General features: G+C 36.8%; 2 protein-coding genes across 3 annotated transcripts; one reads left to right on the forward strand and one right to left on the reverse strand.

Moving 5' to 3' along the window:
- Window positions 1–1994: 1994 nt before the first annotated feature.
- On the forward strand, window positions 1995–16560 carry npy8ar (neuropeptide Y receptor Y8a). Of its 2 annotated transcripts, XM_084103738.1 has the most exons (3): window positions 2028–2190; window positions 10675–10778; window positions 14450–16560. In XM_084103738.1, the coding sequence occupies exons 2-3, from the start codon at window positions 10762–10764 to the stop codon at window positions 15708–15710; spliced, it is 1278 nt and encodes a 425-aa protein (XP_083959864.1). In that variant the 5' UTR covers window positions 2028–2190; window positions 10675–10761; the 3' UTR covers window positions 15711–16560. The 2 variants fall into 2 exon arrangements, with proteins under 2 accessions (XP_083959865.1, XP_083959864.1); XM_084103739.1 differs by lacking the exon at window positions 10675–10778 and having other exon boundaries at window positions 1995–2190.
- A 4328-nt stretch (window positions 16561–20888) lies between these two features.
- marchf5l (membrane-associated ring finger (C3HC4) 5, like) lies at window positions 20889–26339 on the reverse strand. The gene is made up of 7 exons (XM_084105341.1): window positions 26090–26339; window positions 25489–25588; window positions 25206–25408; window positions 23869–23999; window positions 23608–23791; window positions 22286–22452; window positions 20889–22199 (listed from the first exon to the last, which is right to left on the reverse strand). Exons 2-7 carry the CDS (start codon window positions 25515–25517, stop codon window positions 22038–22040), a joined length of 876 nt encoding a protein of 291 aa, XP_083961467.1. The 5' UTR covers window positions 25518–25588; window positions 26090–26339; the 3' UTR covers window positions 20889–22037.
- Between the last annotated feature and the right edge of the window lie 78 nt (window positions 26340–26417).

The raw sequence follows: 26417 nt of genomic DNA on the forward strand, positions 1-26417 counted from the left end.
CTCCCAGCAAGATCTGCTTTACATCACAAATAGGCTAAGCCAAAAATAGCATCTGTTTAGTAAATCATAGGCAAGAATCAGCGAAGTGAGCTTAATATTTTCCATGCTCGGTTCACACGTCGAGGTCTAGCCATCATCGACTACGCCACACCTGCCACCGAAGTAACTCAAACTCCCACCGCACATCTAATCAAACATTCGGTTAGGCAGCAGACGGCCTGCTCGTTGCGGTTTATTTTCTATTTTTCCTGAGATGAAAGAGCGATATTTGTAATGACAGTTTCTTCTCCGGCCTGCCTTCTTTGTCTTGCATGCTCTGCTCCTTTTATTATCTTCTGTCTGAAATCCTTTTCCCAGGGCCTGAAAACTCATTATTCACAAATTACTCAACAATACACCCCAGTGGAGATTTCTTGGATTTCATTTGTTCTTAAATCATACTGTCATGTTTAAATGGAGCCTGAGTAATTAATTTTGACCCTTAATTGGGTCAAGGAACAAAACGTCAGGAAAAAGTAATAAGCTACTCTGCATTGTACATCTGTTTGACTATCTAATCTCTGAAGGATATATTTTGTGTTAGTTTCAGCTGCTGAATAGCTTGTGTGAACGACATTCTCACTGAATATTAAGTGAACTATAAATACTTTTCTCCTCACTCTCTTTTCTCAAAATTTTCTTAATGCTGCAGTAGAATGAGATATAATGTTGTTGAATAAATGGGATTTTAGATAAATCATAACTGGAAAATAACCTTAAAGAATATTTTATATAACCTCTTGTCGGAGAAGTACAGAATAATATTTCTGTTTCAATCTACAATCAATGTGCACTGTAAAAGGTAAAAATGCAGATGCTGTCATGTTGAGCTTTTATATATATATATATATATATATATATATGATCTAACTATTAAAACGACTTTTGTTGGTTTAATTTAATTTTGTATAATTTCATGCAATTCTGAAAGCATTCTGCGGTGTGACATGTATAATTCAAAGTGACCCCCCCATTTTTCTACAATAATTATAGACATGCATAATTTATAACTGAGAGGCCCATGCTGACACTGATTAATGCATTTTGTTCTAGGCCTGTTAAGTTATTAAAAGAAATACATAAAAAAAATGCAAAATATACAAACATGAGCACACCTCTACTAAGATTTTACATGTAGCCTAGGCTATATGACATTTTTTGTGGGGCTTGAAGTCAAAAAGGACTAAGTGGCATGCGTTTAAATACTTAAATAAAATAAAAATAGCTTAAGTAGATTAAAAACAAAATGATCTGAAAACGTTTGTCAATTAAATAAAAACCAGTTGGGCGTAACCAAGGTGCTATAGGGTGTAACTACGCAGGCAGGAAGCCATTGTTGTCATGGGAAGAAAGTCGAAAACAGAGTCGTCGTGGATCGTTGTGACTGTGAGTGAAGTTATTAATTAGTTATTAAATTTAACGTAAACTTAATTAACTTTTTTTTTTTTTAACTTAGGCTACATTTGATATTTAAAGGCGCGTTTTCTTCAGGTCAACGGAATAGGCTAACCCTGAGAAAACATCTTTATATTGCTCTAGCGTTCTCTTCTAACGCTTTTTGGAAAAAATATTGCGTTACAGCCTGTGTATTCGACGTGCAAGATAAATAGCCTATATATTTGGTAGTTACACCATTTGAGATTTTTATTTGGTTTTAATGACACTATTGTTCTTAATGTAGGCTAAAGTTCACCCACCTACAATATCGATGTTTTAAAACGTCATTTAAATGACGAGACATCTATTTTCAGTCAATAACTATAGCCTAACAACACAGTGGCATTACAGCAATGACCTATCATCAGTTAGCCTTAATTAACCATCTTATTAATTAACCTTTCTCACAGCATTCAGCGCGACAAAGTCTGTTTACCGAGAGCTCCAAACAACAACCAATCGAGTGATGAGGTGCTCGCGAGAGGGGGATGACACCAAATTCACGTCCACGCAAAGTTTCTCAGCATTTCATCTCGACACTCTGCCCATCTGTACGCATGAAGTCTCGTTGAGAGAATCAGACAGATGCTGATGCTGTTACACTGAGTTTCAGCATCTTCCTCCTCCTCCTCCTCCTCCTCCTCCTCCGTCAGTCGAGTTCGGGCTCTCCGCCGCACTGTCGGTATCAGCGCAGGAGAAAATACAGCTGGACTGGTAAGATTGCTTATATCGTGAATATATCGTTCTGTAGAGATTTAGAAATAACATAAACTCAGTTGTATGCATGATGTGTGAACATCTGAGCAGATTTGCGACATGAACACAGTTTAAAAGCGTCTAGAATTTTAATGATTCCTAGCATTTCTGTGTTGAGTTATGCAACTGATTTTATCATCTGAATCTTGGCATGTGATATGAAATGTGTGTTTATTGACTTTTAGATAAAAATAAGCCATGAATTTATCAGAAACGCTAAATGATCCTTGAGGTATTTTAAAGAAACTTCATTAAAATGACAGAAAAAGTCATAAAAAATGTGTGTCCAACAATAGTGAGCAATTTGCTCAAGTATCTGATCTCTAATCTCAATTCAGGAAGCATTATGTGAAATGTTGATATCTGTTGATGGAAATTATAAGTGAAAGGAGGTGAGAGCATTTTCACCTTTTCCACCAAGTTGGAATATGAGACTTGATAGAATGATCTAGTAGTTGACAGCTGAACGTGATGAGGAAACAGTCGGAGCAAATAGTAATTCTGGGAACGATTAACCACAACCGCTCTAGAGATTTCCACAAGTGGGATTTAAAATATAATATTTGGCTTGTGCTTGTCAGGGTGCATTAAAAATATAATCTCAGAAAATAATGAGTGTTGTTTTTTTTTTTTGGCCAAGACTAGACACAGGGATTGTTCGGTAATGCAGCTTGAGAGACAAAAGATTATGAGAGGTATGTTATTGCACTTTATATAGATTAAGAATCCTTCCAGCCCTTGTGGAGTGTTTATCATGGTGTCTCTCTCGCTGCAATTTGATCGACAGGTGTGAAAGGATCTCAAGCTAATGGTTATTACACTGTCCTTTCCTCTTAAAATAGACCATTCCTGGAGATATTCTCATGACCGTATCACGATTCAGACAGACCCTTCAGTCAAGACATGGTGTGGGGCAGTTGTCATCCAAGTCATCATAAGATTAGTTTTCGGACGGCACCTCCCCTCGCATTATCCGGAATTCAAGGGGTTGTGCTTGTAATCTTCAATGTTATTGCATATTAGCAACACTTCACATTAAACTGCATTTCGTAGAAGATTACATGCACAAGATGGAAGAATAGTAATGGCAGGACATCATTTTAATCTCTTTTTAAATAAAAATCTGCACAGAAAGAATTAAGAAACAATAACAGATGGCCATAGCAGTTTTAGTTTATGTAGCTTAAAAAGGAAACCTCAACTGGTGGGTTAATATTCAAAGAAATAGGGGGAAAATAAATAAAATGCATCTAACCATGTAATCATGTTTAGTTGGGGTAGCAATATAAATAGACATGTCAACTTTAAAAGGGAGAAGAAATGCAGCAAATATCTTTTGCTCTTGACATCGAAGGCTCACATTTATGTAAATTGGTTGACGTCAGATAAATTAGGTTTGAGTTATAAGAATTATGAACAAAACTTCAAAAGATAAAAGAAAATACAGTAGACTATATCACAATGTGGTGTAAGGGTGTGTTCACACTTGGCATGTTTGGTTTGATTGAAGCGAATCCTGGTGGTGTTAGTGCGGTTCATTTGAATAAGCGTGAATGCTGCCGTCCGAACCCTGGTGAACGCGAGATCGCTGAAAAGATGGGTCTCGATCCGCTTCCAAACAAACTCTGTTGTGGTTTGAATGATAATATGAACGCAACGTGGACCACAGACATGTTGAACCAAAAACAGGACATGATGTCACGAGATACGACAGAAATGGACAGAATGCTCAAGCATACCTGTTTTTTCTCATCATATTTGCGATGTTGCTCATCACAGGTTGTCAGAACCGCTTCTTGCACAGCTGATCTTCGTTTGTGTGACGGAGGGATTCCTGCCGCTGTTTTAACTCCTTTACACATTTTATAAGCTCTTCACGAGTTCTCAGCTGGCCAAAATACCATCATATGTAGGCTACGCACATACATTGAGCGCATTTAGCCCAGAACAAAGCATTGTTTTGGATGTTCGGTAAGTTCAGTTGTGAAATATACTTAAAGGGATGGTTTGAAGTAAAATCAACCTAGGGTCCTTTGCACCATGACCTCGAGCCAAACACCCCCCAGAAGCTTTTTTTCCCTTGGTCGAACATTATTAAATTTAGAGCTTATTTAGAGATATCAGCCGAATGGCTTAGTGCAGGCGCTAATGGGTCCAATGTTGTATCTCGTAAATTACCCCACTAACCTTATGCATCGCTTTCTGCCAGGACTTTTACGGGCTTTTCCCAAATCACGGAAGTGACCTCGACGTCCAGGTTAGCGGTAGCATTAGCCATCAGGCAAGTGTTATTTAAATAAACTCCTGATGTACTTACAAACTTTCCAATGTCTCGTTTTATGAGTACAGAACCTATTTGTACTACTGTAGAGGTTGGGTACCATTCTGGGCATTATTAGTGGGGTAATTTATGATATACAACCTTGGACCCATTAGCGCCTGCACTAAGCCATTCGGCTGATATCTCTAAATAAACTCTAACTTTAATAATGTTCGACCAAGGGAAAAAAAGGTGCAAAGGACCCTAGGTTGATTTTACTCCGAACCATCCCTTTAATAAAGGCTGAACAACCAGGTTGTGAACATATCCCTATGCCTTTATATTTGGTATTTTTAGGCAGGTGTTAAAATGCCAATGTGAATGCTAAGCGGACCATCATTAAATGTTTTTTTTTTCTTTTTAAATCTGGAACAAATGAACCAAGCGAACTGAACTACAATTGTGAACACACCCTAAGAGGTGATTTTGGGTTGGTTTGGTTCATACTTGATGTTCAATATAAAATCTGCATCCTGCAGCAAAACAAGTTGAGAACCGGGGCAATGTACAGGGTGTATTTCTATATATTGTAGACCATTGATTAGTCATACCTTTCATATTTTTCTGCAGAGGACCAAGAGGTTCAAGGTTGAAAAAAAAAAAAAAAAAGTCTTTACATGTGCTGTGTTGAGGGATTTCATAATGAACAGAGATGATACATGTCTGTTGGATGTGAAACCACATAAGCTAGTGAGGGGAAACTTTCCCATCCTTAAAAGGTGCTGATGAAAACATCAAAGGTCAGTGATGGATGTAATAGATTTTGATGGATTGTCAAACATCATCAGTCGAATGAAGATGAAGTGTCTAAAAAAGCTATATTCTTATAGGACGCTTGTGTTATGCTTTAGCCGTGCCCCGGTGCATTTTCAACACCCGTTTTCCAAGAACCAAGGTGACACCAGGAGATTCACCCTGCAGCAATTACTGGATGGGGTGAAGTTTGAGATGATGTGTGACCTGAGTTTTTACTACAGCCCCGTGGCCCAAAATCTGACATTTTAAAAGAAAAGCTTGTATTTACGCTTGTCTTTGGTGAAAGATACACAGCTAAGATGCATCTTAAAATGTAAAGGTTCAGTCAAAAATCAAAGTCATGTTGATTAAAACCTTTATCTGTGAATGAATATGGATGCTGCTCTTTTTCATACGTAATGGAATATTTATGTATTTTTAAAACGGTTAGTTGCAATCCTTGATTCTGATTGGTTAATAGTGTTTTATTCACGATAAAACACGGCTATAACCGCTTCACCCAGGTTCTATGTATCACTACACAACACCTAGCAACCACTCTTAGTAACTTAAACACATGTTTGATCTCATTGATATTGTTCATTGAAGCTATAGTAGAGTATTGTCAAAGAGTATAGAAGTAGGCTACTTATATACTCTTTGGTATTGTGAGAGATCGAGTAAGCGAGTGTACCTGCATTTACAGTAGACATAGCATTTTCCTTCAGGTCAGTCCTATATTCATAATAAAAAAAATCCGTTTGAATGTCCGCTGCAATATCGTATCAGTTGCGTCTTCTCCGTGATCACAAGTTTGAGTCCTTTCAATGTAAAAGTCTTCTCTACTGACTGACTCTCTCATTAAGACAGTCGTTGTCTCCATCTATTGGCGAAATAATGTATGTAACCTCTGTTGCTGTTATACGGTCAGGAACTTTTTTTTTTTTTTTTCAGCGGAAGGCTTTTAGTGATTTTACTTAATAAAAGTTGCATAGAAACACATTTTTCGGCTTTAATATGTGTATTGTGTGGTAGCCGTTTTATAAAAGCAATAAGGTAACGTTACTTGAGGCTGTGCTGTATCGTGAATAATTCACGGCTTGAAGGGGTTGCACACATAGACTTACATAGTATTTTTTTTCATGTTTTTGAAAGAAGTCTTTATTTGATCAAAAATACAGTACAGTAATATTGTGAAATATAAATTCACAATATCAAATATTATTTCACAATTTAAAAGAACCGTTCCCCGTTTGAATATATTTTCAAATGTTATTTAGTGATGCAAAGCTGGATTTTCAGCATCATTACTCCAGTCTTCAGTGTCACATGATCCTTCAGAAATCATTCTAATATGCTGATTTGCTGTTCAAGAAACATTTATTATTATTATCAATGTTGAAAACACTTGTGCTGCTTAATATTTTTGTGGAAACAGTGATGCGTCTTTTTTCAGGATTCCTTGATTCCTAAAGTTCAAAAGAACGCCATTTATTAAAAAATATATTTTTATTTTTACTGTCACTTTTGTTCAATTTAATGTATTCTTCCTTGCTGAATTAACTTTAAAAAAAATGACCAATCCAAAACTTTTTAATGGTAGTGTGTGTGTGTATGTATGTACATAATATGCATATATACACAGATTTTAGGGATCTGTTGAAAGAGAATAGTGACCAGGTTTAAGGCTGAGTAAATTACAGCATTTTAATTTTTGGTTGAACAGAAACGGCTCCTTTTAAGGTATTTTAATACCTTTTTCCCCCACATAGCTTTATTCTTTATTTCTGAAACGGCTCCTTTTAAGGTATTTTAATACCCTTTCCCCCACATAGCTTTATTATTTATTTCCTGCTATTCATGTCCTCCCAAATAATAGACTACGCTAGAGCAGCTGTTCTTCAACCCTGATTTTCCGATAAATTGACTTGTCTCTGTGTAGTTGGCCTGCCCAGATGGATTTAAACCACATCGCCTTGGGCCACTTTGTGGTATTTCAGCAGTGTTATTACCTTCAGTGTGCGTCCTATGTAGTGAATTGCCCTTCCAGCATCCTATAGGGAGACATATATTTATGGAAACTCATGTATTCCTCAGAACTGATGTGAATCCACTACAGCAGAGAGCCAGGCATTTCCTCTTAAATCAGAGGGCTTCTGTGGCCATGAACCCGCATCAATAACACTGTTGTTCAGCTGCCATGTGCCACATGTCATTGTCCTTTTGCTGAAGGTCGAGAGAGCTCATGTCAAAGAAAGAGAGAGAGATAATGTCCTGCTATCCAAGGTTGTTGAAATGTGTAATTGCCATCTGTGTAAAGAACATAATGAGTGGAAATGTGTTTGTATTGTCAGAATAGCTCAGGGATACAATTCTCAATCAAGATGTGATTCCATCCTTGACAGCTACATTATATCATTTTTTATTTTTAAAGATTTTTAAAAAAATTAGAGTTGAAAAAAAAGATGTCTAGATGTCTTTAGATATAACTATGGTCTCTCCTTGAATGCAAATTAGTTTTCTTCATTTATATTATTATCCATCAGGTGAACATGGTCAAAACAAATGGTCAGATGATTTAGAAAAGCACTAGTAGCTGTAGCTGTCTTCAAACAAAAATGTTTTTATATGCTATTTGAGCAAATCAACCTAAATGGTTTACTTACAGTTGCCGTGTCATTCCAAACCTTCTTCTATGAAACACAAAAGAAGATATTTTCAAAGTCATTTGACACCACTGACATCGTAAAAAATAAAATAAAAAATAAAAACAGGTTTATAACAACATAAGGGTGAGTAAAGATTAATCTTTACATCAAATATTAAATAGGAGAAAGTATTTTATCTGAGAAAAAAATTACACACTTCAGCAAGACAATTATTTTAAGGAATGGCTTGATTAGGTTTGATCACTCCCGTTATAATTCGTTGATTCGACAGTTCCATCAATAGTCTGTTTAATCAGAGGTTGTGATTAGCCTGGCATAACTCAAGGTCATTATGAAGCTGTCAATTTCCCAAGTGACTCACAGATGCTAATATGATTCAAATATCTTTCTAATACCGAGAGCGCAATAAAGTAGCAATAAAAAGGTTGCCAGAAAAAACATTGATGTTCCACTGAGTTGGTAATGGTATAGTAAAGGTAATGCTTGTTGTCTGACTTTGATAGTTGTCATTAGCTTATTAGCTGCTCTTCAAGCAGTCCCGGCGCCAGGACACACCACATGGGGGGGCTTTTATAATTCTTTTTCTTAATGCGCTTGAGATCATGTGAAGCATTTTAACCTCCCAGATTCAAGTGAATGACAAGAAACGTGCAGCTACAGTGAAAATGACAGGATCCAAATCATGAGGAAAGATCGAATAAACTACTAGGGTCAATCCTGACCTGTTCCTGGAGATCTGCCTACCTGCAGAGTTCAGTTCTAACCCTGATCCAACAAGCCTGTCTGTAAAGCCAACGGCAGTGCAAATTATGAAAAGACAATGCAGAAAAGCAGAGCGCATGTGGTGGAAGACAAAACTTGTAGTCCATTATAACATCTACAAAGACAGCCTTCATGCTTTGAATATGGAACTAGGCAAAGCTAGACAGACTTTCTTCTCAAATATTATAAACAGTAATTTAAACAACACACGCACTCTTTTTGCTACTGTAGAGAGACTGACAAACCCCCCATGCCAGATTCCCAGTGAAATGCTCTCAGACAACAAGTGCAGTGAGTTTGCTTCTTTCTTCTCTGAGAAAATCAGAAAGGTGATCAGCACATCCTTGAGTTACCCTGGGGTCAGACAGATCAGACCACCTGAGAAAGTAGTTACTATGTCTGATTTCAAAGAAATTGATGGCAAAATTTTGGAAGAAACCGTACAGCACCTTAAAATATCAACATGCGCTATTGACACACTTCCCACATCCTTTTTCAAAAGTGTGTTAAACAGTTTAGACCATATTAAGCAATTATAGACCGATCTAAAATCTTCCTTTCATAGGCAAGATCATTGAAAAAGTTGTTTTCAATCAGCTGAACAAATTCTTATGCTCGAATGGATACTTTGACAATTTTCAATCTGGTCTCCGACCGCACCACAGCACAGAGACAGCGCTCATAAAGATAATAAACGATATTCGCTTAAATACTGATTCAGGCAAATTATCAGTACTGGTACTACTCGACCTCAGTGCTGCATTTGACACTGTCGATCATAACATACTTCTTGACAGGCTGGAAAACTGGGTGGGGCTTTCTGGGATAGTCCTAAAATGGTTCAGGTCATACTTAGATGGGAGAGGTTATTATGTGAGTATAGGAGACCATAAGTCTGAGTGGACATCCATGACATGCGGAGTCCCTCAAGGCTCAATTCTTGCGCCACTCCTCTTCAACCTGTATATGCTCCCAATGAGCCAAATAATGAGAAAGAACCAAATTGCTTACCACAGCTATGCAGACGACACACAGCTCTACTTAGCCCTATCGCCTTACGATTACAGCCCCATTGACTCCCTGTGCCAATGCATTGATGAAGTCAACAGTTGGATGTGTCAAAACTTTCTTCAGTTAAACAAAGACAAAACTGAAGTCATTGCATTTGGAAACAAAGATGAAGTTCTCAAGGTGAACGCATACCTTCACTCTAGGGGTCAAACAACTAAAAATCAAGTCCGGAATCTTGGTGTGACACTAGAGTCAGAACTTAGCTTCAGTAGTCATGTTAAAGCAATAACTAAATCAGCATACTATCATCTGAAAAATATTGCAAGAATTAGATGCTTTGTTTCCAGACAAGACTTAGAGAAACTTGTGCATGCTTTCATCACCAGCAGGGTGGATTATTGTAATGGACTCCTCACTGGCCTTCCCAAAAAGACCATAAGACAGTTGCAGCTCATACAGAACGCTGCTGCCAGGATTCTGAGCAGAACCAGAAAATATGAACATATCACACCAGTCCTCAGGTCTTTACACTGGCTCCCAGTTAGATTTAGGTTTGCTCACTGAATATAAACCCAACAGATCACTCAGATCATTAGGATCATATCAGCTAGAAATACCAAGGGTTCACTCTAAGCATGGCGAGTCGGCTTTTAGCTATTATGCCAGCCGCAGCTGGAACCAGCTTCCAGAAGAGATCAGATGTGCTCCTACAGTAGTCACTTTCAAATCCAGACTCAAAACACATCTGTTTAGCTATGCATTTACTGAATGAATGCCACTTCTAAACTGTTTTAATTATTCTTATTTCTTTTTATTATTTTAATTTCTTCTATGTAAAGCACTTTGAATTGCCATTGTGTATGAAATGTGCTATATAAATAAACTTGCCTTGCCTTGCCTAATTATCAAGTGTCTTAATTAGCTGGTTCAATTGTGTTTGATCAGGGTTGGAGATGATCTTTGCAGTAAGGTCTCCAGGAACAGGATTGGGCGCCCCTGTATTAGAGCATCTGTCAAACCTCTTCAAGGTTAATGGAAGCAGAAAGCAGGTTGGCTAAATTCACTGTTTTGTTTTCTGACTGAATCTATCTGACCTTGTAGACAGTCAGCAGCTCACAAATAGTGATAAATGTCCTGTTGTGTTTTGGCTTCCTGTGAGAAGAGTTTTACATAAGCTTTAGTTAAAGGGACAGTTCACACAAAAATGAACATTTTGTCATCATTTTCTCGTGTTGTTGGGCTTTTTTTCTTAGAACACAAAAGGAGATTTTGTTGCCTTTCAGTGAAAGTGGATGGGCAGGGGCTATCAAGGCAATATATATATTATTAAAAAAAATATACATCACTATAATAGTATTTCAAATGACTTTTATGAGATAATTCAGGTCTTTTTGTTTAGCAGTGGTGGTCACCATTTACGTTCATTGTATGGACCAGCTTGGACATTCTGCTATAATTATTTTATTTATATATATATATATATATATATATATATATATAATATATATAATATAATAAAATTCCGCTTCAAAAAAAAAAGTCATACCGGTTTGGAAATGACATGAGAGTGAATAAATAATGACAAAATCTTCATATTTGGGTGAATAATTCCCTTAAGTGTCCTTTTTGATTTTTATTATGTACCTCAGCTTGATTTAGATGCCTGCTAAAAATACTTTTCATTTTTGTCTTTTTGGTGTATTCATTTCTTTTTTTATCCCAAACGACAATGCATTTGATTTGCACAACTAGTGAATCTCTGTGAGCGGTTATGAAAGCATGTCGCACAGACTTGTCTGTGTGATATGAAAATTAGATGATTAATTTAGTTCTGCCTTATATAATTTCACACACTCCCTTAAATTCTTGAGTCATTCTCTCCACACACACAAACCTCCGATGCTGCTGCCTGTGATATATGCCAATATATTTCAGAGAGACAGCATGTCAGCGTTGTGGTAATACGATATTTTGTATCCTGTGAAGGACACATCTATCAAAGATATCACATATCAGTATATCATATTCTCATATCTGACCTCTATCTTAGAATGTAGTGCTTTTAAAAATGCTGGGTTGTTTCAACCCATGTTTAGAGAGATCTAACATATAGGGAACAGAATAGACTATTTAGACTGACAACCTAGCAACCACTTAGAACAGTTTAGCAACCACATAGAAATGCCCTGTCAACCTTGCAGAACACTCTAGTAATCACCTGGCAAGCACCCAAAATGTCTAGAAGCCACATAGCAACACCCTAGCAACCATTTAGAACACTTTGGCCACTGATAACAGTACCCGGGCAACCACCCAAAATGTCTAGCAGCCACATGGCAACACCCTAGCAACCACTCAGAACACCTGGACTGCCTTGTAACTAGGGTTGGGTATCGCTTTAATTTTAACAATTCCGATTCTTATTGATTCCTATATGGTCATTCACATTTATTCTAAGTCTTATTGCAAAACATTTCATTTTAGCTGAATACCATGAACAAAAATCAACAGGCTAATAAATAAGACTTACACAAGGAATTTTTGCCTATGGACTCAGTATAGTATCGGGAACTATTCAATATGAGAGGCTGCCTTCACATTTTTTTTATGTGTGCGCAAGACAGAAAACAGAACGCAAGTCTTCTTGCGCTTGAATGGTTTAAAGTCATTTGAATGCACACAAAGGAATCGATAAGAGGAATTTAATTTTTTATTTTATAACAAGTATCTGTATGACCTTACAAGTATGACCTTCAGTATTGATTTTCGATTCCCAACCCTACTTGACACCACCTAAAATGTCTACCTGCCACAAAGCCACACCCTAGAAACCACTCAGAACACTCTATTAAACATCTGGCAACCACCCAAAATGTCTGCAATGGCCTACTAACCACTTAAGCTGCTTCATAACAATGTCCTAGCAACCACATATCTACACCCTAGTAACCACTCAGAACACTTTGCATAGCAGTGCCCTGGAAATCACCCAAAACATCTAGCAGCCACGTAGAAACACCCTAGAAACCACTCAGGCAACGGCTGAGCTACTGCATTGAGATCCCTCTGGTCTTGTTTTGCCAAAAGCAACATACTCTTTTGCTGCCTTAAGCATTGGTATTTCATTTGTGAAATGCAAATTGTAGAGCACTTCTTTAAAAGATTATGTGTGATAAATTATGCTCTTTAGAGCTGTGAAGGATTGAAACTGTGGAGTAGATAATCTCAGTAAGGCATTCCCTGAATCAGCTTCCCTCTCCATGTGAGATGAATGACGTAATAAGCTGGTGTGAAACTCTTGACAGTTGGTTTGGAGGAGCGAGAGGATATTAGCCGCGGCTTAATTACAACACTTACTCAATCCAAGTGAAACTCAGAGTGACCGGCTCGGGGAATAAATTAGCTAAAGTGACTGCGAGAGTAAAATATTTGATGCGATTGATACCAATCTGTATGCATTACAGAAGTCAAATGAAGTCACTTTATATGCAGTGCTTATTCAAGTATGTGGAGTAATAGAACGAAGGAAGGAAACAATTCTACAATTTCATCTAAAAATTGTTTTTGAGAAAGCATCCCTAATACACACTATGCAAACATATATAAGTACTATCTAATATAGACACTATCTACTTTCTTAGTGGACATTTACTAGTGATGTGGTGAACAATTAACATGTGCAAGTTAATACACAGAAAAAAATAGTTTGTCGTGGTAAACTTTAATCAAAATCTAAAAAAGTTGCTTCCACTCTGAAATGGCGTTCCCTCTCCGATGTTCCTCCAGAGAGAGAAAGTTGCGTCAACTCCGTTCACTCCAATGGACCGTTTTTCTTTTTTTTTAACAGCAATGGCTTCCCAGAAGTAGCGGCAAATACACCGTAGAATTGCAGTGTAACAGACAGCTTGTGATGCATCTGTGATGCATCTTACATGTTCTCCTATTTCTTGTTATGCACAAATAGCTAGGACAATGCAATAGAAAGATGTATTTTTTATGAATGTCACTTTGACAGTGTCCAGTTTTCCTGTCTCATGTTCAATTCAGACTGCTAACTAAAGCATCATTTCTTTGGCTATGGCACGGTAGATTCAGTAGCATAGCGTGGCCTCAAAAATATTTGGTTCTAGTATTTCATTCAATAAGGTTCTCAATGTCCATCCCTTCAGATTGACTGAGGTTGACAAGGTAAACCGGTCAAATACTGTGTAAAAATGTGCTGATACATTGGCAGGTTTTAAATCAGTAGTTTGTGATATGATTATTTTTATCACTTCATCACATAAAAGCCATTTGAGGCCAAAGAAAAGAGAACTTGGAGATAAAAGGGATAAAGAGAGAATACTCATGAGAGAGACCTCCATCTGTCAGCTTAACGGACAGGATGACCTGTCAACATCCCAAGGGAGTTTTTGCAAAGAGTATTAGTTGAGTTTATGCCATTATTAGAGCAGAAAGAATCAGATGTTTTGGTGGACATATGCATAAACTAATTTATGAAATGATAAGGTGAAAATACTTTAGAGAGATTTGCAGTGTATTCTCCTTAAACAAGATCTGTCTGCTCAGATTTCAAGACCACAAACATCTGTTGGATTAAGGGGTTTAACCTCTCCCAGAGATTCACTTGTTGAGTTAAATCCTTTCCTATTAAATCTCTCTCAACATATTGCCCATTTTAATGCCAGCTAACGGTCTTTACATGCTCCTTTTCCTCCAGGTCAACCAACTGGCCGTCTGCGAATAAATGCAAGGACCTCAACAATGAGTCGACTTTCTTATGGTGTTTGAAGAGTGGACGCTTCTGTGAACGCCTAGCTGCTTCTCATTCAACTTTGGAACTTATGGAGCCCTCTCCAACCTCAGACAACATCAGCAACACCTCAGCTGTGTTGGGCCAGAGAACATGGGTGGATTCCAACGTGTGCCCTCCCTCTGTGAGTGGCACAACCCTTCTGATCGTGGCCTACAGCACTGTTATAGCGGTGGGCTTGGTGGGCAACACTTGTCTGGTCTTCATCATATCCAGACAAAAAGAGATGAGAAACGTCACCAACATCCTCATCGCCAACCTCTCCTGCTCCGACATCCTCATGTGCGTGGTGTGCCTCCCCGTGACGGTCATCTACACACTCATGGACCGCTGGATCTTGGGTGAGACGCTGTGCAAGGTCACGCCGTTTGTGCAGTGCATGTCCGTCACAGTCTCCATCTTCTCGTTGGTCCTCATCGCGTTGGAGCGGCATCAACTCATCATCCACCCCACCGGCTGGACGCCCGCGGCAGGCCATTCGTACCTGGCCGTGGCCGTCACCTGGATGGTGGCCTGCTTCATTTCCCTACCCTTCCTGTCCTTTAATATCCTAACTAACGCCCCGTTCCAGAACCTCAGCCTGCCGTTCAACCCATTCAGCGACCACGTCATTTGCATGGAGCTCTGGCCGTCCGAACGCAACCGTTTGGCGTACACCACCTCGCTTCTGCTTTTCCAATACTGCCTGCCCCTGCTTCTCATTTTAGTCTGTTACTTGCGCATATTCCTGCGTCTGCGCAGACGGAAGGAGATGGTGGAGCAGGCCACCGAGGCCCGGCAGAGAAAAGCACGGGGCGCTCAACGCATCAATGCCATGTTGGTCTTAATCGTAGTCGCTTTTGCTCTCTGCTGGCTCCCGCTCAATGTGTTCAACACCATCTTTGACTGGTACCACCAGGTGCTTCCTTCTTGCCAGCATGACGTCATCTTCTCCGCCTGCCACCTGATGGCCATGGCGTCTACCTGCGTGAACCCGGTGGTGTACGGCTTCCTCAACACCAACTTCCAGAAGGAGCTGAAGGCGACGCTCCAGCGCTGCCATTGCGGCTGGGGCGTTCCGGAGACCTACGAGAGCTTCCCGCTTTCGACGGTGGCCACCGATGTCACTAAGGTTTCGTCCATGCAGCAGGGCTCTCTGGGCAGATCGGAACAGTGCGCTCACTGCTAAAGAGACTGCAGGAACGGAGAAGAGAACAAGGGGAGGGTTTGAGGATGAGCTGGCACTGTTTCCATGGAGATGTGGAATTGCTATGTGGGTTTCTGCATCAGTTCATACCCAAGAGATCTAAAAACAACCTCTACCAACTGTTGCCGTGTTTTCCGGGGTCCAGGTCTGCGTGTTCCTACGAGGAACACAGCGTGATGTTTTGTTAAAGACAGCTACGGTAGTCAGGGCGTCATTCCTTTCCCCAAGTACGACTTGTACGGGATAAATGTTCCATCAAGAATGTGATTATTCCTCTGATGATGCTTTCAAGCTGTTGTGTTATGAGAGGAAGGACTGATTTATGAGACTGGATTGTTTTAGCGCTCATTGCGCGCCAGACGTTTCGCATCAAACAGGAAGTTGGTGTTAAAATGAAATTACTTTTCATGTTCAATTCTTTTAGTTCTTTGTTAAAATCTCTTTAGCAGTGAGTTGGTGCCCTCACCAAAGTATTTATTCTTTTCATGTCAGGTTTTGTTGTTGTTGTTGTTGTTGTTGTTTAATGAATTAGAGCTATTACTGTTTATCGTGTTGCTTTGGTGAGATCGCTTACGCTGCATTTGAACTTTGAATTGTGCCTCTGTAATGTTGGGAAACATATTAAACGTTTGAGCATCGGTGTTAACAACACACCCATCTTCTGCTACAATAGATACATGACTGTACCAATGCCGGTTTGGTATTACACATTTTCTTGATGATCGAAGTCAAAGCAAAGTTAAGTTTCTACAAAAGTGTTTGGTGTTGACGTTCTTGTTGCCTTATGAATACTAGTTCTGAAAGCGCAAATAAATTAGGAAACATGACATCCATGTACTTCTCTTCTGTCACTTCTTGTTTCTCTTGTCACACTCTCTTGTGTGGCGGCATCCCTGGTAATTGCTTTGAACGCTCATTCTCCAGCTCATTACTGAAGATGAAATAATTTGCATATGCAGCAGGAGTGTCTGTATTACCGATGCATGAACCACTAAGTGCATGTTTACAGAAAGAAATCTTTTATGCAGGTAACATTCCACCTGAGGCATCTTCCTTTTGATGCCCGTCAAGGTATCGAGTCGAGCTTGCCTCTTTAGAAACAGATTGCCATCTGAGAGGCAATTTTCCTGGCTTGCATAACGGCAACAACGTAACAGCAGTTTCATCACAGACACAAGAGTAAATGTTTTCTAGCATTCCTGTGGTGATGGAAAAATATGGGGAATATTAAAATGTACGATTTTCATTTTACAGATGCTGTAGTGACATTGCATTCAAAGTATAGCATATATATATATATATATATATATATATATATAAATTTATTTAAAATAATTAAAAAAATAAATAAATCCTTTTGATTCTTTGAGGGTGAAATGTAACCTTGACATGTTCTTGAAAGGTTTCATGTGATTTTTTAAACATAATCATTAACCGTAAAACATATAAATGTCTTTTTCATTCAAAAGTTCATTGGTCAAAAGGGCATCTTACATTTTGTCATAGAGAGTTAAATTTATGCTAGACCATGCCGCTCTTCAATGCGCTGTCCATGACATCCCAGGTGATAAAATCACAGCCATTCTTGCGTGAACGGTGTCCAGGTCAAGGAGTCCTGTTTAGAGGTGTTACTAATCTCAGGCCACTTGATCTGCTGTCTCACGTGTCCCATTTCTTTTTCACTGCTGCCGCGGTTTCCTATTAAGGGAGATGAAACGTGTGGCACACAGATAAAAGCTTTTTGGCTAACCTTGTTTTCTCATTCTTGATAAGATGCACTTATTTTAAATTGCCATTGATTTCCAGCAGGTCACTAATAATATCCGAAAGTGAAGTGTTTGAAGACAATCCATTGGTTCGTGTAGGATGTGTAGGCCGAAGCCTCTGGGGACGCACCAGCAAAATAGAGCTTAGAAAACGGATAATCATCATTTGTCCAGAGGGATTGTCACTTGCATCTCCTATCTGTTTTATAATTCTCACCGCAGTTTATTAGCTTGCCGTGGGTAATCTGCAGTCTACTCTACTCTAATGAGCCCCACTTTTGTTATTTTATTCATACGTCATATAAGTAAGCCCAGCAGCTTTGATGTGTACTGCATGATATGACAGAATCTCCCCTATAGTCTTTCTGCAATCAGATTTACTTGCTAGTGCAGCACATTTTGATAGTCTTTGATGTTTGAGGGCAATGCCCCAGCTATATAGCACATTTTCATGTTTATTGAATAAATTATTATGCTCGAAATACAAATTTTAACATGGAAATCTGATTCACTTTTTTTAAAATCATATTTTCACAGTTAAGTTAACGTAGTGGTTAATTGATCTATTTAAAATAAGCCAGTTCCTCAATAACATCATCCTTCAGGAAGTGACATACTTTTGGTGGGAAAACAAAGGCTTGAGCATCAGTAATGGATAGCAACGGATTTCATGAATTCTGTAATGTTTTGTGGCATTATAGTTGTTATTTTTCACATTTTATTCTATTGTATATTACAAAAATGTATGTTATTAAAAAAAAGCAAATACAAATCCTTATGAGCATTGGCTAACTGGATAAAGGGCCATTTACACCAAGAACGATAACTATATTGATAATTATAAAACGGTTAGTTCCAGTCCTTGATTCTGATTGGTCAATGGCTGATACCAGTGACCAGAGCCTATTTCTGAAAGTTTGATATACTGTTTTATAGAAATACTTCCTTAAAAATACAACAGGAATGAATGTTTATGCTTTGAAAGTTACAGATTACAAAAGGTAGGCTACTGCAGAAAAAAAGGACCCACTTATGTTGTGAGTTATAATGAGTCATTGTTATAACACACTTTTTGCTCTGGTTCTAGCCTAGTTTATAGCTACATTTCCACATAGACTGTCATTTTATAGTAGATAAAGTAACATAGCCTATATGTGTATGATTCTAGTTGTTGTTATTTTGTTTTGTTCTTAAGATGTAAATCCAAAGTCACATATATGTATTTCCCAAAAACTGCCTTTTATCTTTTATTTTTTATTTTTTACATTATAGCGGCTGGATATTTTAGGCCTATGTGTCTCTTTTATGATCCTTTGCTTGTTACTTTTCCTTATGGCTCAAAGTACATTTCTTTTCATCTGGATCATCAAGGTAGACCACTAAAAATATCAGAAAATAAAATGTGTTCTACTTCGATGCTGTGACATGTCATTTTAGCCTATGTTATGCATCTTCAGCCATCCAAATCATTTGATTTCATATCTGGCTGACTGGCTCCATACAAATACCTTAAATTAAGGCATTTACTAACAACTTTATGTGCGAAGTAGGCCGATTCATGTGTAGGTGGCCTATGTTTATGGCCCGTAAGTGACAGATGCATTGTGGGGTTTAAGATTTTCTGCGTCATGAACGTTCCACTGTCTGACTGTATGTTTGACAGCTGTGATAAAGCCTGACTGTCTGCCGTAGTAATACTTGTTTAGAGGGTAGAGATGTTTAAAAATGAGCGACAAACAATCCCAGAGGACTGTTTTAGATGCGGCTGTGAGCGGGGGTGTATTTTTAAACCCAAATGAAGTCATCTCGGGTGAGTTGATTGCGCTCCCCCTGCTGTCTTTTCTCCCAGCCAGCCTTTTACCATCTGCAAACTTTTACATTATTCATGTTTTTTTCTCTTTTTTTTCCTTCTTTTTCTCAGAAATAAAGAAATAAGAGATCAGAAGCAAACCAGAATATTAATGGGGTGCCTTTTCCTCAGTCTTGTCTTCGCCATTCCTTCAAAAGGCAGCCGGAGTGCAGACATGATGCCGCTCGCTCTCAGCGTGAAGGAAAGCGCGGGAAAATTCTACGATTTTGTATGATTAACACTTCTGTTTAAGATAGACATCACTGTTCTGCGTTCCTTATCCCACAAAAGAAATTTTCTCCATCGTTTACTTACCCTCATACGGAAGCCCCAGAGTCCACGGATTAGTATTAGTATTATTTTTTCTCGTGATCACACAACATAACAAAAGTTGTTTTCTCATTATCACGATTTAATTTTCGTTAATATCGACATAAAACATTTTTCTCTAAGTTACACAAATAAAATGTTTAGCATACATTGATTGAACAGTGATTAATTAGCCCATAGTAGCCTAATTTATTTATTGTAGACTTTATTATTAAGTGAAGCAAACTTTTTGTTGAAATTATCCACAATAGGCCTATGAGTGCACGGTTTATCTGTCGACAGAGGCGCTGGGGTTTGCGTTCGTACGTGCAGTGTGTTTTAGAGTTAAACAATCATTGTTTTGTTATGTAGAGATCATGAGAATATGTCGTAATCACGAGTAAACAAACGTAGAAGTAATATATGGCCTTTTAGGACTTCCATACCCTCAAGATATTCCAACCCTGAATGAGTTTCTTTCTTCTGTTGAACACAAAAGAAGATATTTTAAAGAATGTTGGTAACCAGACAGTTGACAGTAGTATATATATTTTTTTCAATGGCTACCTTAAACTGTCTGATTACCAACATTCTTTTAAATATCTTCTTTTGTGTTCAACAGAAGAAAGAAATTCATACATGGTTGGAATATCTTGAGGGTATGGAAGCCCTAAAAGGCCATAGATTTGTTCCAGGTTTGGAACAACTTGAGGGTGAATATATGATGATGACAACATTTTTTTTTTTTTTGGTGAACTATGCCTTTAAAATATGATCAACACTCACACATTTATTAGATCCACTCAGTATTTTAATTTTCATGAATCTTATGAGACCTGTCCAAGATCAGAGGTCTTTTTTTTCTTTCTTTTTTGACCCCAAATCAAAAGAGATTTTTATATTTGTTTTATATTATGCATGTATTTTGCATAAAGAAAATAAACCCAATTTTTGGCACCATTAAGATTGGTTGGATTGATGCATTATTTTCATGACAAAAATCTCATTACTCTGACAAATTCTCCTTTTCACTACTTTAATGTTAAAATTTTAAATATATTTATTTCTGATTTAATTTATATTGCATATGCTACATCATATTATATAGCCTACATATATTTGTTACTTTTTATTTTTATTGCAAAAATGTAATAATATGGTAACACTTTAAAATAAGTTTTCATTTTTTTAAACATTAGTTAACTACATCAGTTAATATGAACCAACTATGAAAAATATTTCCAAAGCATTTATTAATCTCAGTTAATGTTAATCTCAGCATTTACTAATACCTGATTAAAATCAAAAGTTGTATCTGTTAACATTAGTTAATGAACCTGAACTAACAATGAACAGTTGTATTTATATTCACATAGATTAATAAATACTGTAACAAATGTATTGCTCATTGTTAGTTGATATTAGTTAATGCATTAACTAACTTAACTAATGGAATCTTATTTTAAAGTGTTTCCAATAATGTATATATATATTTTTATTTTAATACATAAAGGCCTTTTGCATTAACATGAGAAACATTGAAAACAATGACAATCACTAAAAATATAATAATAATAAAAATCCAAGTGCATTACAGCTCATTTGAATTCAGTCTGAAAATACATTTATTTAATACATCACAAATCCAATGCAAAAAACAAAAAAATGTAATAGCTCTAAAAAATATATCTTTATGCAGAATATTTTTGGAGTGAAATGATCCAGATGTTTCTTTCCATGTTGCACCTCCTAATCATGCAACCAATCTTAACGGTCCTAAAAATTGTTTTATTTTCTTTAAGCAAAACACATGCATAATATAAAACAAATATAAAATCTCTTTTGATTTTGGGGTCAAACATGATGTCTGATTCTGGACTGGTCTTGCACAGATATGCAAATTGATCTTTATCCCAAGGTCGTACCACCTTTATCAAAAACGATTACAGTAATGCATCAAAGTCAAAGTTTCTGGGTTTATTATCTTTATTAGTAATTGCCTTTAAAGATCAAGTGTGTATTGCCTTCAATTAGAATCAATAAACTCATTCTCATTCCATGATTCTGCTGGTACATTTGCAGCATAAATGACAATGTCTTTCTTCACCAGACATCAGTGCACAGTGCAGTTTCCAGCTTTGTTTTGGCGCCATCTGAAGGTGTATTTCGCTATTACAAGCACTTCAACACCCCAGCAAGAGTTTCTCACAGATGAAAGAATTTCAGCCATCATTGCATTATAATAACACATAGCAAACGTGTTTGTGCTATATTAGAGCCATGTGAAGCTGAAAAATGATGTCTTTAGACATCCGTAAATATGTATTTTTATTCTGCGAATCCTATACTACAGTTCATTTGTTGATTTCCGTAAGTGCATCCTCTTCATTCATTGCTACTGTCTTCGTTGTCGTCCTCAACAGCGCCGTCTGCTCGTCCCTCGGGCTCGGGGTAATTCAGGATGTGTCTGTTGGCCTGGATGAGGTACTGCTGCTGTTTGAAATACACTTTCAGCACTCCCTTAATCACCACGAAGGCGATGCCACCCTGGAAGAGGAAAACTGGGTTAAGCTTTGCACTTGTTAATGTAATTCCAGGTTGTATGGTAGGTGCTCAGGGCTGTGGACTCTCACCAGGATGGTGCGCTGCAGGTTTGACGGGACTCTGCGGAACAGGAGACGACCCACCAGGCTGGCGATGGAGGGGAAGATGAGGGCTCCACACAGGGTGCGAGACACAGAGAGATGGTCTCCTCCGTATCCGCCTTCTGCTGGGGCGCGGGGCAGAGCACGACCCATCCCTGTGCAAACAAATTATATTTTGTACTTCAAAAATGGTTTACGGTATGATTATGACAGTAAATCATCCATTCAAGATGCTTTAAAAGAACAGTTCACACAAAAATGAGCTATCCACTAAATATTTATACATATTAAAATGGGTTTAGAATGAGAGGGTGAGTAAATGTCAAAATGTAAATTTATGGATGAATCAGTGTTATTTTAGTATTATGTATAATATACTATCATAGTATTTATTAATATTTTTAATTAGCTTTTATTTAAAAAAAAAAAAACATTTATATTTAGCTTTTTTAATTTCAGTTTTAGTCATTTTAGTACTTTAACGACTTAACTGAAAATATAAAAATAAAAGTGAATTAAAGTACTAAAATTACTAAAACTGAAATGAAAAAGCTAAATATAGTTGCTTTTTAAAATAAAAATGACAAAAGCAATTATAAAGTGACATGAAAACTGAAAGTTTTAGTCATTTTATGTTTAAAAAAAATTATATTTAGCTTTATTTTTATTTCAGTTATTAATTTATTTACTTTGCTGAAACTGAAAATATATAAAAAACAAAGGGAATTTGTTGAAGTACTAAAATTACTAAAATAAAATAAAGCTAAATATAATAGTTAAAAATAAACATAACAAAAGCAAATAAAAAGTGACAAACAAACTAAAATGAAAATTTCACTTTTCAAAAAAATAAACGCTTTATTTATATTGTTTGAATTTAAACAAATTAACTGAAAACAAAAATAAATTAAAGATGAATCTAATTGTTTTTTAATAATGACAAAAGCAAATAAAATGACTAAAACTTAAACTAAAATAAAAACAAAAATAAAAGCTTTAATTTTAGCTTTTTTATTTCTGTTTTAATGTTAGTAATATTAGTACTTCAACAAATTAACTGAAAATATAGAAATATATAAAAGTTTTTTTCAATAATAACAAAATGACTAAAACAAACAAATCTAAATGAAAACTGAAAACATAAAAATAAAAGCTTTCATTCTCTATTTAGTGCTTTTGTCATTTTTTATTCGTTTTTTAAAGTAATATTTAGCTTTAATTTCAAATAAAATAAAAATTTTGATAGTTTTAGTTTAAGTATAAAGAACAGAAATGAACTACAGCCCAGTTTAACGCTGTCTTCCACATACCAGGCACAAGCCCGCTGAAGATCTGAAGCTTGGAAGAGTGTCGCTGCCAGAGCCGCACCACGTAATCCTCCCAGCGGATCATTTTCCCCAGCACCAGCATGACGGGGATGGTGGGTAAACCCATGAGCAGGAAGAGAGGATCCGCGCGCTCCATCACATCCAGACCCTTCTTATGCCCCACCACCTGAAAACAGAGAAGAAGAAGTGTTCAAAAGAGCCAGGGAGAGCCAAGCTCCTTTCTTCCTCCTGTCTTCAACGCACCTGCATAACCGTGACGGCACCGTAGGTCACGGCCGACCAATAGACGGTGCCCACCACGACTCCAGCCGCAGCGAACGGACTGGCCCTGGACAGAGCTCGATCCACCTGCTGGAGGAAGTACACCAGAGGCCCTGGAACAGAGACACAACCACACATTTAACACTTCCCTATTCACTGACCAAAATAACAGCCACACAGAATGACGGAATATTAGTCATTAGTAAGCCCACACAGCATCTGTGCACTTTTGCCACTTTTTCTGAGCTAATTTGTCAAAAATTAATGGTAAGTGAAAATGAGTGCAAAACTGTTATAAAACAATATTTAGTATTACTTATATACTATTTAAATACAGAGGACATATTCCGAGTGTGGGTTGCTATACTTGGCCTCATGTCGTGTCACTTTTAAGAGTAATTATTAATATTTTGAACATTTATTTTAGCTTGCTTTATATGCTTTTACAGTTTTTCAGTTAAAAAAAAAAAAATGCATAGCAATTTTACTATTTCAACTTTCACTTATTTTATTTCAGCATTTAAATTTTCATTTACTTTTTTTAAGTTTTTCATTAATATTTATATTTAGTTTATCTCAGTTTTATTTCAGTTATAAAAACTGTTGTTGATAGTTTAGCTTTAATTTATTTTTATTTGGGTTTTAGTCATTTCAGTATTTCAATTTTCATTTCCATTTTTTAAGTTTAAATTTCCCATTTAATATTTATATATTTTAATTTATCTCAGCTTTATTTCAGTTAACAAAAATATTTTTTAATAGTTTAGTTTTAAACTTTTTTTCTCTTTGTTTGGGTTTTAGTCATTTTTGTATTTCAAATTACACTTATTTTATTTCAGTATTTAAATGTTCATTTTTTCATTTTAAGTTTTCATCTAATATTTATAATTTATCTCAGCTTTATTTCAGTTAACAAAAATATATTTTTAATAGCTTAGCTTTCATTTATTTGTATTTAACTTTTAGTTTTAATCTTCAACTTACACTTATTTCAGTATTTCAATTATACATTTTACATTTTTTAAGTTTATGTTTTTTATCTAATATTTTTATTTTCATTTACATGAGCTTTCTATCAGTTAACAAAAAATATTTTTTAAATAGTTTAGTTTTAGTTATTAACAACACTGGTGCAAAACAGAGCTAACAGTACCACATTCTTATAGGGAGAAAATGATCCAGAATATTTTTATAAACGGGCAGTGATCTGGTGCAATAAGGATTTGCATAAAATATGTAAGAGTCCATGACGATACACAACGAAAGAGGAAATGGTATCAGTAAGTCTCCCTTCAAAAAGGTGAAGTGCAAATACTTACCCATTTTGGGGAAAACTATATGATATTCAGTGCCACATTGCGGGCAGCTGACGGCTCCACCACTGTTTCCCTTCTGTTTTTCGTCGAGCCAACGCTGTAAGCAAGACTGATGGATCCACTTAGTGCAGCCCTTACAGCGGCACGGACTGACCCATTCTGCAGCACGATCCTCCTTCTCTGTGGCAAAACAAACCCAGCAGTGCCTGTCGGTGGACGACATGTTAGTGAGCACATATCTAAGAGTATCACTAAACAGTGATTCGCAACTAATGGAGAAACTCACTTCTCTGGAGGTTCATCTACACAGGCCATCTTGTGTCAGGTTTGATCCACAGTCTCCAGCTCCAACATGAGTGAGCCAGAGCAGGCTCAGTGTACGACACCTGTTAACAGAGATCATTAGACTTAAATACAAGAATATTTGCTATATTGCATTTTTTATTCAATGATACTTGGAGCTAAACACATAATATGATTGATCTTATATTAGGGTGGTCAGCATCATTTATATAACAGAAATTACAAAATATTTCAATAAAAGGTATTTTTAAATATAGTATAGGATACGGTATGATAGCTAGCATGATAGTTATATGTATTCTTCTAACGCCTGTCTTTGAATGAAAGATGCGCTATAAATGTTTTGCAGTTACATTATCATTATTATTTTTGAGTTAATCAGGCCTTGATCACGTGTGAATGTCAGAGCAGTGGACACTGCGCAAATTTAAATGTATAATTCAACACAATTTTCCTTTGGAATGACTCACTGTAAACAAATCAAACAGCCCCATACCTCAACATTAAAGTTTTTACAGTAATAAACATACCACAACTGATCATTCAGCCAACATTGTTAACTGAATTCAAATGTAGATCCTCACCTGAAGATGTTTTGTAGATTAATCTTTTCTGATAGTCGTTTAGTTTGGATCTCTAGGCTGATTTGACACTTTCAATTTCTCGGAGGACAGAACAACAACCTCTTGAAGAACAATTTCCGGATTAGCTACTTCCGGTTGTCAAAATAAATGTCCCGAACGTGCTATAATATCCGTTTCACGTTTAACCGCGTATTTATTTATAGTCTAACTTATTGTAAGAGAATGCTTAAATAAAAACAAAAAGTGAATTAAGTGTGTTGGATAATTGTTCAAAATGCAATATGCTAATGCAATATTTTTTTTTAAATAGCTTCCTCTCTGCTACTGC

The sequence above is a fragment of the Abramis brama genome (assembly GCF_963993115.1).
Source record: "Abramis brama genome assembly, chromosome: 25".
NCBI lineage: Eukaryota > Metazoa > Chordata > Actinopteri > Cypriniformes > Leuciscidae > Abramis > Abramis brama.

Excerpts from the sequence above, each read along its gene's own strand:
- marchf5l (XM_084105341.1), bottom strand. The coding sequence starts at position 25,517 with ATGGCCTGTGTAGATGAACCTCCAGAGAA. Across the intron at positions 23,792-23,868 it reads GTGCCGTCACGGTTATGCAG|GTGGTGGGGCATAAGAAGGG; the intron begins GTGCGTTGAAGA and ends CTCTGTTTTCAG. Across the intron at positions 22,453-23,607 it reads CTTCAGCGGGCTTGTGCCTG|GGATGGGTCGTGCTCTGCCC; the intron begins GTATGTGGAAGA and ends TTGTTTGCACAG.